General features: G+C 41.9%; 1 protein-coding gene across 1 annotated transcript; it reads right to left on the reverse strand.

The window, feature by feature from the left end:
- Nucleotides 1-2,650: 2,650 nt before the first annotated feature.
- On the reverse strand, nt 2,651-7,446 carry LOC133917822 (AMSH-like ubiquitin thioesterase 2). Its single transcript, XM_062361665.1, has 9 exons — nt 7,033-7,446; nt 6,478-6,518; nt 6,099-6,387; nt 5,801-5,890; nt 5,660-5,722; nt 5,490-5,564; nt 4,446-4,508; nt 3,324-3,376; nt 2,651-3,166 (listed from the first exon to the last, which is right to left on the reverse strand). The coding sequence occupies exons 2-9, from the start codon at nt 6,489-6,491 to the stop codon at nt 2,983-2,985; spliced, it is 831 nt and encodes a 276-aa protein (XP_062217649.1). The 5' UTR covers nt 6,492-6,518; nt 7,033-7,446; the 3' UTR covers nt 2,651-2,982.
- Between the last annotated feature and the right edge of the window lie 8,714 nt (nt 7,447-16,160).

Consider the following 16,160-nt stretch of genomic DNA (forward strand, 5'->3'; position numbering starts at 1 on the left):
TAGGAACCAATTGCTCTGTTATTTTCGTTTTCAAACACGGAGGCTTCGCCATCCAAGCCTTTTCATTTATCTTTTTTGTGCGCTGTCGAGTGAGCCATCACGTGCCTAAGCTACTAGTGGTAATATCCTGCGAGCTAGCTAGAACGCACAAATGCCAGCACCACTCGACACGAGGAGTAGCTAGCGCACGCGTCTAGTGCGGTGGGCTCATGCGCGCGCTGCTGTTAGCCTCGGGTGTTCTCCGTCGATCGATCAATCGGCCAGGTGGGGAACAGAGTGCAGACAAGGGTCGCGCGCGAGAGTGATTTGCGTCCCTCTCCGGCTCTCCGTGTCTGCCTCTCACCGCCCACAGCGCCGACGCCGTGTGCGGTGCGCCGGCTACGATTGGTTTAGGCAGACCCCGGAGCGAACCGGGCGGCTCGGTGCTGGTCATCAGTGTGTGTGGGGTGCCAGACGGGCGGGCTCCGCGGTGACACGTCGAAGAAAAGGTATACAGACATATTTATTGAGATTTATACTGGAGATATAGATAAAAAATTTATAGAGTAAATAAAAAATAAATAAATAGATGAGTATTAAATAGAAAAGATAGATAATTAAAATAGACGTACGTACGCAAAAATATATATAATTGTATTTTCCAACAGTGGGGCAGTGCGTTGGTTATGGGTCAGTGGGTGCCATCTTTCGGTCCCGATCACCCAACAGTGGATGGGTTGGTTGGGTTCGCCGGATCTCGACATCGAGTACGCGGTAAACCGCTGCAAAAGCGATCTGCAAATAATTTAGAACGGTCCTGCGCATCCAGGCCATGCGCGCGCGAGACTGTGAATCCCGACCGGCGCGTCGGTTTCAGAGGTTATTTGCTAGCGCTCGAACGGGAGGGAGATGCAGTGTTCTGCTTCTGCAAAGGACGCTCTGCGAAACCGCGTTCTAGGCGCCTTGTTACAGTTCGTACTCCCGTAGCCATCGCCTGCCTCTCAAGCCCGAATGGAACTATGGATGCACCATGCATCGACTGTTTTTGCTTCTTCTTGTTCCATTCCCAAATAGATGGACAGCTCACGGCTCAACCAACAGGTGGTCCTGGGTGTAAAGCGATTCTATTCGTTCTGTCTGCCCTATTTTTTTTCTTTTCCTTTCGGCCATTTATCATTCAACCTTTTGCAGGACAGAATCATACTCCTGCATCCTCGCGAACAGCTAGTTCCTTGTTGTGCAATTCATCATTTTTTTTCTTTAGAGAGACTATGCAATTTATCTGCTAGTCTTGCTTTGTAGCTGTACGCTTTTGCTACTCAAGGGATTTGCTCATCGCTTTTCCTGTTACGTTTAACAAGCGATCCATGAGGCCCATGTGGAATGCACAAGTTCAGGTTCAGGTACAGCAAACGTACTAGTTAAGTGATAACGACCTGACTGATTTGAACATACTATGACTAAACCAGTTCACAGTTAGGGCCGGCTACGTTCTCGATTTGGCCTAGAGGCAACATCGCCGACGGCGAGGAGCGAGATTCCGTCTTTCTCGTCGATCTACTAGTAAGATTGAGTTTTTTATAGTGACTGTGATAGTATGACGATCATATAGGATTGGATTTTTTCACCTCTCCTCCAGCGACAACGGGGTCATCAATGGTGATGACTTTGGCAAAGCGCATGGGAAGTTAGCTTTTCTCCATGCAAAGTAGGGTTAGAGAACTTTATCATTCTCTTATGTGGGTTGTTGCTCTAGGTTAATGGTTTCCGTGGATTTTGTTCCTGGGCTACTAGATCCGGTGAAATGGAAGGTGATGCCACATTTGATCCCTTATCTCTTTCGATAAGGACACCACCGATGATCCAGCAACGACGGCGTCATGAATGGTGATGACTTCGGCAAAGCGCATGAGAAGTTAGCTTTTCTCCATGCAAAGTAGGGTTAGAGAACTTTATCATTCTCTTATGTGGGTTGTTGCTCTAGGTTAATGGCTTCGGTGGATTTTATTCCTGGGCTACTAGATCTGGTGAAATGGAAGGTGATGCCACATTTGATCCTTTATCTCTTTCGATAAGGACACCATCGATGATCGTTTAGAGTCTCAGATGCTTCTTGATAGTGGATTCGAGACAATAGTTATTGCAGCTATATAAGGGTTAGTGTTTCTGGTCAAAGTTTGTACAAGACTTCAACTCTAGTTTCAACGTTCTACTTCACTTAGCTACGGTAGAGAGAGGTGAAGAACGACAAAGGTTAACAGAGGTGAAGAAGACCGGTTGTATTTTCTTTATTTCTTCGTAGCCTTTATGTAATATGAAGATGTATTTCTTCATATAATTACAGCCTGTTCGAGGGAAAAAAAAACAGTTCACAGGTTATACAAACATAAGATGGGCCGGGTGAATGGGGTCAACTGAAGATTCAGTGAACCTGTATGACAAAGAGCTTTACGGAAGTCTCAAAATGAATTTTTATTTGTGTGATGTTGCTCGAACAGTCACCTGGGTTCTTCAGAAACACATCATATTGTAGTGACAAAAAATTACCATTACTAGATCCGAACTCCTAACGTGTATTTGATATCTGTTTTCACTTTTCAGAAAGTTCTGATGTTAACGTATATGCAACGCTGAAGTCAAGCGCTATTTTCCGATCAAAGTTTCAGTCCAGTACAAGACAATCAGTGCCCTTTTTTTTTTCAGAGTTATATAATACATACAGATACCAGCACAAAGGCTGAACTGAACAGCCAGATTCCTAAGACAAGTGCTAGTTTTTCGGTTGCGCCTATTTCCGATGAATACCAGCAGGCAGCAGAGATGCCAAAGCTTGGGTTATATCACAGATCAGTAACATGACCATCTTGCTTTCATGACCCACCCATTCGGCTGATGAAAATCCACCTAACATGCATCACCTGTAAGGTTTTTGGTATACACTACATACTTTTGCCAAGAGGGAGCATAAAGAAGCACAAGCTGCTGTAGCTTTAATTTCATTGATCACGGAACAGAACGCAGGTCGACAATCTCAAACCGCAGATTAGGTTTGAAGTGCAATTTGGAGCAGGTTTCATAGATTGGATTGCCATCGGTTGTCTCTCGGTGAGTGTGGAACCCACTTTCATCGCACTTGCTAAGCACATCCATTCCTCCTGGGTCGGTCAGCCTAAATATTCCATAGCTCCTGAAAGATTTGAGAACAGGTGCAGCAGTTTCAGATTTCATTTTACAGTATATTAGCCAGGCAGTAGCACCAAAATAAATTAGGGATAATAAAATGGCAAATGCATGACCGTGCACTTAATGCACAAGTGTTGTAGTGATGAGCAAAGAACACTTGCCTAGTAGGATCGGTGGGAGCAACCACAATTGCAACAGCCTCTGGTAACATAACCTGCAGGAATCAGGCATTTTTCATCAATCAAAATTAAATACATGACAAATCAGATGAAAGACTCGGTGGTTAAAATTGTTCTGAGTTGGACTACAGGCTGTTACATGCGGACTAACAATTCTGAGCCAGAGTACAGGTTATAATAATGTTGGTACAACCATGAAAAATACTAACTGATCAAATCATGCTTTTGCTAATTGCAGGAGCATGGTTGATCTGTCCTGACATTTGGCAATTTCCTGCTATTAGGTGGATGGTTTTATCCTACAAAGTTCAAACATATCAATAGTTGAATCATCGTTGCTACATAAGCTACATTATTATGTCCATAGACCACAAAAACTTAAAGACACATAATAGCCCATTGGGCTGCCTTTTTCTGTATTGGACCATTTGTGATTTAATCCGGACAAAAAGAGAAGATACGTAACCCTCAAATATTAGCTCTGTAAGCCTAATGGCTGCTCAACAAAGCATATACATTGTGTTCAGATATCGGGGCTGAAAATTATGTCATTTTTCGGAGCCAGTCTCCGAGAATATATTTTTTGGTCTGAAAACCTAACAGCTGTGCATCAGAGGATAGAGCATAGCCAGTGTTCATACATCAGGGTGGAAATTATGTCATTTTTCGTAGCTAATCTCTGAGAACATGTTTTTTTGGTTTTCTTCTCCACGATTTTAATTGTGTGGCCATATGTCTGTAATCCTCTGCGGTTGATAGCTTGACAAATCAGTGGTACATCTAGCAGCTCATGGAGACTAAAGAGATCATCTGGTCAAATAAGGCATCATTCGGTACCATATGGTATGATCATTGGTAGCAGTACATAACCAAACGCAAAAATGGAACCTGCAGCTTCCACTCTAAAAAAATGCGACCCAAACTCTTCATGATAAGATGTAATTTGTGATGCTTGATGCGTATGAATCAAGCATAAGTGTTCATATAAAGAAATATAAAGCATAAAATCTCTACCGTTAATAATCTTAATCTTGTCCTTAATATGAAACAAACACCTTTTTTCTCTCTTCTTTCAGATCAACGCACCACAACCTATTTAGTTACCTGGTAAGAGTACTGAGTGTGCAAATCAATCGATGATAGGAAGCATGTTTGTGAAGGGTGAGTCTGGAAAAGACAAAAAAGTGTCAATTCACAGGAATTGTTAAACAAAAGTGAACATTTCGTCCAAGCCTCCAAGGGCACTAGAAAGTGCATTTACAAGTAACAATGTGCAAAAAGGGGGAAAAAGGATGGATTCCATGCTCCATAGTAATAAGGCAAGTCAAAATGAATTCGAATTGAACAAGCAATCACTCTTCTTTATATTTTAACAATAAGTTAGATTACTAGGATGCATGAGTTCACCATTCTAGATAATGGGAAAACTGAAAACACGAATAACTATTACTGCCATTCTTTTTTCTTGTGGAGTAGAGTTAAAACAGCAGATAAAATATATTGAATAACTGATGGAGGTTCGCCTTGCAGCATATTGTGAAGCACTCAAAATAACAAGAATATCCTGATAATTCTCGTTCAATGTAAGATATGACACAACTATGCTACTAAAGGGAAGGATGCCATGGCTAGCAAAGCAAATTGCTTTTCCAACTGACAGAAAATCCATAACATGCATTACTGCTCCTTCCTGTGGCTAATACAAGAAAGATATTCACCATTCATGTTTTCTGTTAGTAAAGCAACATAATCACCAAAACATGTTCAGAAGTAGGGCAATGCAAATAGCAACCAAGCGCACTGTTCTGAACATTTATCTTGAGAATATTTCTTAAAATACTTCCTTCAAGTTTCTTAAAAAGAGGAATATCAATGTTAAATGAAATAAACGATGATAGTTTCAAATGAGAAGATAAATGAGTGAGATTACGCGCTGTAACCTGGTAGCAACATGGTGTAATAACATATTCCATACGATGCATATTAAGAAGCAGCCACAGGATGCTTTAAAAGATACGTCTCAGACTCAGCTTACTTATCTTTCCAGATTAGGTGACGAAGGTTACTTATATGTACTTTATGTCATTTCAAGATTGAACCAACAGGAAAAACAAAGTACATAAAGTATGGAAATGCTAAAATATATACATGTATCCACCCTGCAGGGTAAAGTGATTGCTCTGATAATACGGCATGTATCTCCTCCTCATTAACAGCCTGACACTGCATTTGGAAGATAAAAAAAAGGACAGCTTCAGAGTGTGACATACTGACATGCGAATATTCATTTATTTGAAACCATTCAGTTACTGACATACTGAATGATCAGTTCCTTCTTGTTTGGGTATAATCAACATAGTCACAAAGTACTTTCCATCCCGCTGCATATAAATATAGAAAGATTCAAGATCCAATTTGAAAAATAGGTATGCTTGTTAAATATTCTCCACAGCACTTACAAATGAAGCACCAAGAATCCCACAAGTCTCTAGATTATTGCTTGTATTCTCCTTTGCAAGTTCCATGAATTCATCAGTCAATCTTACAGACTGAGTAGCATACATAAGAAGGTTATTTCAACTAAAACTTCAGTTCCCCCAGCCTCCTAAAAACAGTATGCATTTAGTGCCTGTTTGGCACAGCTCCAGATCCAAGATTTCTTGGAGCTAGGTTTGACCAGCTCTAAGAAATCTTGGATCTGGAGCTGTGCCAAACGGGGCCTTAGACAAAGGTATAAACGATGAAAACAGAACGTACTATTTGCATGTCATGCAAATGACTGGATGCTGAAGACGGTCCAGCTTGCTCATCCACATATTCAGGATTAGGGCTAAAAGAAGCATCACCAAAGCTCGGAAAGTCTTCTACCCAAGAAATGATAGGAGACGGGAAGTGATGCTTCACAGAGTAGGAATCAACATCATAGTCTCTTGGTGCCCTAACATTAACATCACAGCGGACAACTTTTTGAGCGTTAGTGGTATGAAGATACATCGATTTACTTGGCGCTGAATGTGTCCCACATTTCGTCGCATTGATGTCCAATCTGCCATTGAGCGTCGAATATGTCATGATGTTCTAGCAGAAATACAATTGTACAATCAAGCTGCAGAGGAGAAAGACAAGTACAGCATACCTCCTGCCACTCATGGCTGGGGCAGGGCACCAAATTTCAACCTGCAATCAGAAAAAAAAAAATCTCAAACAATCACAAATACTGAAGAGAAAAAAGCGGAGGCTTTGAACAAAAATGAAAGCAATTTGAGGAGCTGCCCGACAACACCAGAGTGGCGTAGGGTTGATCATCATTTAGGTAAACTAACAAAAAAAAGTCGATGAGCAATGGAAGACGACAGGTTCAGGGAACGTCCCCCACCTAACCAACTAATCGGCAGAGCAATTGGTTGGCCAAGTACGTGTTGCTTCAAAGAACAGATACGCAACCAGTGCTCATTAAATAAACTCCTATGATGATATCGAATTAAGAACGACCAGCTCGCCACTAACCACTACAGTGACACCACTCAGCGGCAGCTACACAAACTGACAAAGTACCAATCCATATCTCCCCAGGAGCACTAAAACCCAACATATAGCTCACAGTTAAAATCAGAGAAGCACAATCTCCTGCACCTGCAGAGGGGTCTGAGAATCCCGCAGCCAGAGAGAGAGAGAGAGAGAGAGAGATCACCTTGAGAAATCTGGAGCAGACTGTTGGCGCAATGGATTGGCAAGAGAAGAGGCAGTTCAGCCGCTTCGCTTCAGCAAGGGGCGTGGGGGAAAAGAAGGGGAGAGGCAAGCGACGGGCGCGCGCCGTTACCCTGACGCGAACAGAATCCACCCGGACCCGGGGCTCTGCTCTGGATGGACGCCCGCACGGACCACGTCGCTGTCGTGCATGCCGCGCACATCACGAAGAGCGGCGGGCGAGAGCGAGAGAGGATTCAGGATAGGGACGAGAAGTCCGGGGCGCTGCGGGCGGCTGAGGATGAGGCCAGACGTGGGTGCAGGGTGCAGCGCGGCGGGGTGCCGGTGCGGTGTGGACGGCTGGACCGTGACGGTGGCCGGTGCGGTGCATCGGTTTTGGTGGGACCGTGGATTGCGTCGATGATAATAATAATAATAATCTGGGGAATCGGGGGGCGTCACGTTGGCCCGGACCTAGTAGCGCTGGCTGAACAGCTCACTGCGCAGGGTGGACGGTGTTGTGCGAGTGTGTGGCCGTGGACGGTGGAGCGCGTTCCAGAGCTGAGTAACGTGCAAAAGGGCAACTGTAATACTACAATTTGATTACAGCTGGTGATTAATTAGTAAATATGTGTTTTTATCGAAGAAACGTGTTTTTTTATGAGATTTTAGATTTTTTTCATTGTATTTATTAGATAGACGTAATGACACCCCTTCATCATATATATATATATAAACAATTTATTAAAATAATATAAATTTTTTCACTCTCTCTATCTCCGTACTCTGCCTATATTCTTAATATGACACGCATCGCTCGAATTTACTAAGACTTGGTCACAACAAGAACAGAGCCACGAAGGCCCCAATCATCTACAGAAGACATTAATCGGCCAGAACATCAACGAAAGGTGATCGACGGTTCAAACAATAACCGCGCATCAACATTGTCGACAGCAACGTTGTTCTATGTACGCTCGTAGGCCAATCCATCACGGTAAGCACAAAACCATCACCCCAATGCCGGCAACCCCACTGGCGGCATGACGAAGACGGCGACACGGCTCCGGGGCACATCCACTACATCTCCTCACCAACCGCCATCATGGTGGCAACTTCCAGCTGGCTGCACTACGCGAGGGGGAGATTCGGCGATCTTCAACCAGACGATCGTGGTCCTCATGGTCGGCCCAGATCTGCCATTTTTCTTCTCCACCGACCGCACCTAGAAGGTGGCTCATGTTCACCTTGGTTAGAGGCCATCCGGTGGAGGAAGAAATGTGTCTATGTCGGAGGATGAACTCCTGTCGCAGGGATCCCGAGAGACCCCTTTTTAAAGATTCGGCCGGGGGATGATCCTGAACGAGCTTGTCTGGGAAATAGATGGGAGCGGAAATAAATGCAGCGGCCGGTGGGAGATGATCGTCCTAGTGCAAAAAAGATGGGTGCACCGGATTTTAGACAGGTTCGGGCCGCACGAAGGCGTAACACCCTACTCCTGTGTGAGTGCTATATCTTTTCTTGAAGGGAATTCTTCAAGGATGTATCTGATTACAGGGGTAAGCTGTCTACAGAGAGCTTGAGACTCTCGTGTTCTAGCTTGGCTCGAGCTGGTTCGAGCGGGTGCGTTGTCGGGCTTCTTTCTATGAATGTCTCCGTCTCTGTCCTCTCTTCACGTATTCTTCATCCTTTCCTTTTATAGGTGCGCCGACCTCGACTTATCCTGAATGGGAAAGAGGGGGCGCCCGTGCCAACATGCCACGGAGAAAGGCGTCATCATTCCGCTTCGGCGAAGTGACAGGGGCGGTGGAAAATGGCGGCGTGTATCCGACCACCCGTCACTGTGGAGGTCCCCCGACGCCATTAAGAGGGCCCACCGGGCAGCCGCAGAGGTGCTCGGTGCGCCCACCCTGTCTTGTCCTTCTGCCGGGGCAGGGTGGCAGGCAGAGCGCTTCGATTCTGGCAACGTTATCCCGAGGCACCCGGGTGGAACGGGACGGGACCCGTGCATTAAATGGACCCACGCCCCCCGGTCAGGGCAGGGCAGGGTCTGACACTGGGGCGTGGGCAGCTGAGAATGTCAGGATGTCAGGATGTCAGGCCGCGCGTGCCTATTAAATGCGGCATTCACGTCTTTGACCGGCTGACACCCCGGCGAGGGGACCCTTTGGGTCGTCGAACGATCTTGCGCGAACCTTCGGGGAACTGAGTCCTCGGGGGCTGCCACGTGCAGCCCCGAGCACCCTCTCCCGAGCACTCCGGTGAGACCTTCGGGGAACCGAGTCCTCGGGGGCTGCCACGTGCAGCCCCGAGCACTCTCTCCCGAGCACTGGGGGAAACCTTCGGGGAACCGAGTCCTCGGGGGCTGCCACGTGCAGTCCCGAGCACTCTCTCCCGAGCACTGGGGGGAAATCTTCGGGGAACCGAGTCCTCGGGGGCTACCACGTGTAGCCCCGAGCACTCTCTCCCGAGCACTGGGGGGAAATCTTCAGGGAACCGAGTCCTCGGGGGCTGCCACGTGCAGCCCCGAGCACTCTCTCCCGAGCACTGGGGGGAAATCTTCGGGGAACCGAGTCCTCGGGGGCTGCCACGTGTAGCCCCGAGCACTCTCTCCCGAGTACTGGGGGGAAATCTTCGGGGAACCGAGTCCTCGGGGAATGCCACGTGTAGCCCCGAGCACTCTCTCCCGAGCACTGGGGGGAAATCTTCAGGGAACCGAGTCCTCGGGGGCTGCCACGTGCAGCCCCGAGCACTCTCTCCCGAGCACTGGGGGGAAATCTTCGGGGAACCGAGTCCTCGGGGGCTGCCACGTGTAGCCCCGAGCACTCTCTCCCGAGTACTGGGGGGAAATCTTCGGGGAACCGAGTCCTCGGGGGCTGCCACGTGCAGCCCCGAGCACTCTCTCCTGAGCACTTCCTTCCTGGTACTTGGACTTCGCGGATCATCGGGGAACTGGGGTGCTCGGGAACCAGAGGCGGCGGTCCCGAGCACCTTCTCCCGGAACTTAGCTTCTTTTTATCTCGCAGGGTGGACCTCGCGGGATCGTGATGCGTGGCGGATGGTCGGCTCGGTCTCGGGACTTAGGGACCCCTGGTTCCTACTACACCGACAGTCTAGTAGACATATGCACCATAAATTATATATTTAGAGAAATCAAAATATTTTCAAACTCTTACTAATAGACAAGAAAATGCTTTGACAATCGCTGGACGTGATACAATAATTGTTGGCTCTGGTCGAGCCATAATTACTCTATCTATGGATACTCAAGTCAAAATCGATAATGCTCTATTCTATCCCAATTTAACTCGTACCTTACTAAGTTATAAAGATATCTATCAAAATAGTTTCCATATCGAAACTCATGATAATAACAAAGAGGAATTTCTTCTCTTAATCAAAATAACGGATATGTCAATCTTTCTTATATACCATCTAGATTATACTATACATACATCAAATCTCGTACAATATATTGCGTATAAAATAATTTTTCTATCTTGATCAAATAAAGAATTAGCATGATTGCCTTCATCACTCTACCTTAGAGATGATGAGAAAAATTATTAACAATTCTATTGGTCGCAGTATTCCTAAAGTCTTTAGATTTGTGTGCACCGTATGTGTCACATGGAATTTAATTTTAAGACACTCTTACCTTAAAATTCAGGTTGCGTCATCCAATTTCTTGAACACGTTCAAAAACATATATGTGGCTCTATTCAATAATTTTATGGACTATCTAGATACTCTATAATGCTGATTAATGCATCTTAAAAATAGTCTCGCATATGTACTTATACATAAGGCATCACACTTATGTCAAACTCATTACTCAAAATAACTAAAATTAGAGCAAATTATCCTAGATGCAGGATGAAATCCATTCACATGGATAATGCTGTTTCTTAACATGCATTTAATTATTGTTTGGCTGTGGGCATCGAAGCATCTAGGCCCCTAATTTGTGTTTTGGTAATTAATGACAATATATCTTTTATAGACTAACATGTTTGAATAAGTTATAAAAATGTTAGTCACAAAGATGTTGCGAAGCTAGAAGTAGCATGAGTGAAAAACATGAAGAATGGCTAGCTCAAGGCAAAGGTATAATTGTAGGGTATTTTTTTCTTTTACCGGTTAACAAAGATTAGAGAAGAAAAATTGACCGGATTGATAGGATAAGTGCCGTACTATTAAGAGGGGTTGATGTGTGGTTACTTAAGGTTTCTGTGGTGCCAAATTGCTCAAACTTGTATTTCATTTAGAGTTGAAAATTATAGTTTGAGATAATTCGTCGAAAAGACTGCTCTTGGGAGCTTATGTGTGTTGGCGGTCTGACCAGCCCAGGCGGCCGTCTGACCGCTGTATAAAAACCAGAGCAATCTTACTCTTTTGAGAGTGGCGGTCTGACTAGCCATTCGGGCGATCTGACCGTTGTATAAAATCTTCTCAAAACATTGAGTAAAACCAAGTTTCGGTCTGACCGAAGGGTGTGCCGGTCTGACTGAGAATCACACAGAGAGTTTTGGGTCCTACAGTTTGACCGCAGGGTTCACCGGTCTGACCGCCAAGGTTGTGCCGGTCTGACCGAGAAGGATGGCGGTCTGACCGCCAGGCTGTGTTAGAATTAATTTCGACCATTGTCTGTAGCCGTTGTACGGGGGCAGTCTGACCGCCAATGGTGCTGCGGTCTGGCTGCCACTTGCGCAGAACTGTCAGAATGGCAATAACGGTTAATTTTTGGGTAGAGGGGTATAAATAAGGACATGACTGGTTCATTGAATGCATCTCTTGACTCTAGCACGTAAATACAACATCTTGAGCTCTTGCCTTTACTCTCCATCTCCATTAACTCGGTGATTGCATATTTGAGAGGTTGAGAGGCAACTAGTGCATAATTTTAAAGAGTTTGAGCAATTAGGCACTTGTGATCCTTCAAGCAAGTATCATCAACTTATTACTCTTGGAGGTTGCCGCCTCCTAGACGGCTTGGAGGTTGTGGCACCGTCGAGCCCTTCAAGGAAGATTGTGAAGGAGCCATGGTGGTGATTGTGAGAGGTTTGAGCACGTCTTGCCGGAGTGGTGAAGTGCTTAGCTAGTGAAATCGAGGTTTTGAGTAGTTCCTGTTCATTTCTGACTTAAGGTCAAGTTGCTCGATATGAGCCCTTTCTCATGTGAGAATTGAGTACTTGATAGAAAAGCGGTTTGAAGCTTGAACTCACCTCAACATGAATTAGAGGTGAACGGTAAATCACCGATACCACAGGAAAAAAAATCTCTTGTGTCATCTTTGAGCTATTTACCTTATCATTGAGTTATTTACTTTCATGCAATTTACTTCAAGTAATTTATCTTCCTAGATTATAAATTGTTGCATATCACCCTAGGTTTGCAAACCTCAACTTAGCTTTTAGTTGTTCTACTTATTGCTCTAATGATCCTTAGTTTGTTTTCGCAAGTTTTCTTGATCGCTTAGTAATTAGTTTTTATAACCGCCTATTCACCCCTCTCTAATCGATATCCTTGATCCTACAGGCACTATTGCATTAAATACCCTATGTACGTATTCATAATGGTCTAGCTGAATCTCTCATTAAAAGAACCAAATCATTTTCATGATCAATCATAGAATTACAATTTGCCAACATCTTGTTGGTGACATATGGCTTTACACACCGCATCATTAAACCAAATTTATCCAACTGTAATCATACGGCTCCCTCCGTTACAGTTAGTACGTGAAAATTTGGTCTCAACCAAGTATTTCCCATTTGTGAATTGAATACGTTCTGCACGTACTGATATCACCACCCTACAACATATATCAAAGGACATTGAGAATCTATATAAAGTATAATTATCTGTCAATCATATAATACTTGTATGCTCATAACATTTTGAGGATAATTCCAGGTATTATGGAGAGATTAATACCACAAAGAATACCAAGAATTATAAGAGAATGTCACACGCATTCACATTCAATCCTCATATCAACGTACTCAAGAATCTGAACTCCAAGTTCATATAATCGTAAATTTGCAATATATTACAAATAGTCTGCCAGGTGTATTTACTGACAAAAAATGTGTCATCAAATTCTATATTACTACTAAGAATATGTTGAAAAGAGTGGATATACCAAACAAAATTACTCAACTCCCAAATCAAAATAAGAGAGGGAGAAATACATCCAAAAGAATAAAGCTACTTACAAGCTACTACGGAAACAGAGGAACTCGAGGTGTTGATGCTGATTTGCATTTACCACGAAATAGTAAATGCAACGAAATAGTAAATGCAAATTAATATCAAGTTGATAGACACCTTATGGATATTCACTATCTAAACGTCTATGGATATTCAGCATCCAAATACCCAACGTATATGTGTACACAAATTTAGACACTGGGTCATAGGAACACCCTAACTCTATTATTTTGGGAACTACATGTAGTTAATAGGATGCTATTTCTACAAACTGTATTGATTCCATAGAATAAATCAATACTAAAGACTATAAATTGTCGACATATATTTCTTCTCAAAATAGCCATACACCTTCAATTGAATCCTGACCAAAAGTCATAGGTTGAGTGCTTCAGCACTCAACTTGGTCAAACCAAATGTAGTAATTAAGGAGAATTGCTTTATGTCAATAACATAATTTCTGCCCTATGGAAGTAAAATGGACTTTTATTTTATAAGGTGGTGAAACAACGAGGCATGTAGTACAAGAGTTCATGCAGATACCCGACATCAATTATGATACTATATCCCTATGGTATGTGTGGAAATTATGCTCTTATATTCAATACCATTGGCAGATCAAATGAAGTGGATAGATTCTGACATATAAGTCTTCGCGTTATAAATCTAAATACAAATCGCAATATATATTGTGTACAACTTAAAGTCACTTCACGACTTCAAGCAATTAAGTTGATTGTGGTACAACTGACTAAATAAGTTTCTTTCGTAGAAGGGTTACTCCAACTACAACGATTGCATATACGTGTTCATAATAAAATCCGAATTGGATTTTGTACCATCTCCAAAACACACACGACAAAGTATATAATCATCTTAACACGGAATTTGAGATTAATGATTTAGAACCAAATTTTGCTTAAGTCTACAACTTGAAAATATTAATTTAGAAATATTTATCTATCAATTCATCAATATCCAAATGATATTGGACAATTATATCCATCAAAACACTTATGATCATTTAATCCCTAAATATGAATCAAGATTAATTCATACTTTAGGATGATAATGAAAAGATATTGAACCTAAAGTTCTATATCTTAATACCATCAAAGCGCTCATATATTTTGCAAACCGTAACATGCCTGATATTACATTTACAGATAACTTGCTAGCTTAAATAGCTCAGCTCTAACAATGACATTAGGCGAGAGTCAAAGAGAATATCCAAAGATATCTTTATAGCACAAAATCTAGGTTTTTTAATTTAAAAATTAAGAAATAATCATAGTGGGATATCTAGATTATGGCCATATAACTAATACTCATAACACCAGATCATAGACTGGTTTCATAGTGATATAGCTTTCTCATAGAAATCATCAAAACATATTTAAGTGGCAACTTCCACCTATCATTCCGAAATATTACATACATATATATGACTTTGTAGAATGATAAACCACATACAACTATCATGTAGTATTGGTTCCATTGAATCACCAACAATTATCTATGAAGAAAATTCTGCATACATTGCTCAAATGTAAACATATTAAATAAAGAGCAATATAACCAATCATATTGCTCCTAAATTGTTCTATCCTCATAATACGGAGATTGAAATCTTGCAAACTAAATCATGTGATAACCTCGCTAATTTATTCTCTAAGTCTTTACAAACTTTCACATTCCAAAATGTATTAATGAAATTGGTATGTAGCGACTATGAGTTTTGAAAGGTTCAGAGGGACTTAGTCCCTGAATAATAATCTGTTCATATTATATTGCACTCTTTTTCTTTATAAATTTTTACTATATGGTTTTTCATATAAGATTTTTAATGAGACAATACCTACATAAGATCATATGTCATATCGTTTTTTGGAGTTTTTAAGGATGTATCAAAGACATATCTATTGTTTTCTAAACTCGCTTATGAGTTTTTCCTTTTAAAGTTTTTCTCATATGAGTTTATAAAAAGACAATAATCAATATATGATGTACATTTTTCTCCTTATTTTTTCACTGGGTTTTAAAGGAGTTTTAACGGTATATCACTATTATTCCTCCTATTTTCTCAAGAGGTTTTTCGAAGGTTTTAAGATGATCCGCATATCATAATTATTGTTCTTTAAGCTCATCAATGAGTTTTTTCTCTCTTGATTTCTCATATAGGCTTACAATAAGATAATAACTAATATATGCCATATCATTTTCTCTCTTTATAATTTCACATTGGGTTTTAAAGAAGTTTTAATAGCATATCAACATATTATTTTCTTCTCTTTTTCCCACAGAGTTTTAGAGGAGTTTTCAACGAGAAATTTACAACAAGACAATTGATAAGGGGGAGTATTAGAATTTGATTATGTTTAGTGATCAATTAGCAAATAGGTGTCTTCACAGAAGGAACATGTTCTTTGGTGAAGAGACTTGAGACCCTTTTATTGTGTCCATTAGATAGAGACATGTTTCTCTAATAGCACCACATTATAATATATATATATATATACATATATATAATTCATTAAATCAATACAAGATTTTTCACTCCAACTCTGTCTCTATTCTTGATATGTAAAACGAAGTTCAAGTATCGAGGCATCTTACCCAACTAAATCCTACTGACCCCATTAGGTACAATTCTGAATTCTTGTAGAAATGTTTTGCATTATTTTCTCCCTAAAATTTTTTATGGTGAATTTTAATCAACTTGTGCAATTGTTTGGCCAGCAAGATTTAGGGTATATTTGTTTTTTTATTGTGATTCTAATAATCCAGATTTTAATTCTCATAATCTAGAATCTGGATTATACAATCTAAAATAAACAACACCAGATTATTAGAATATCTTCCCCTCCCCTACAGACTCTCCCTCCCCTCCTGGAGTCTCTCTCTGCTTTTGCCATCAAC

This window comes from Phragmites australis, chromosome 1, assembly GCF_958298935.1.
Source record: "Phragmites australis chromosome 1, lpPhrAust1.1, whole genome shotgun sequence".
Lineage (NCBI taxonomy): Eukaryota > Viridiplantae > Streptophyta > Magnoliopsida > Poales > Poaceae > Phragmites > Phragmites australis.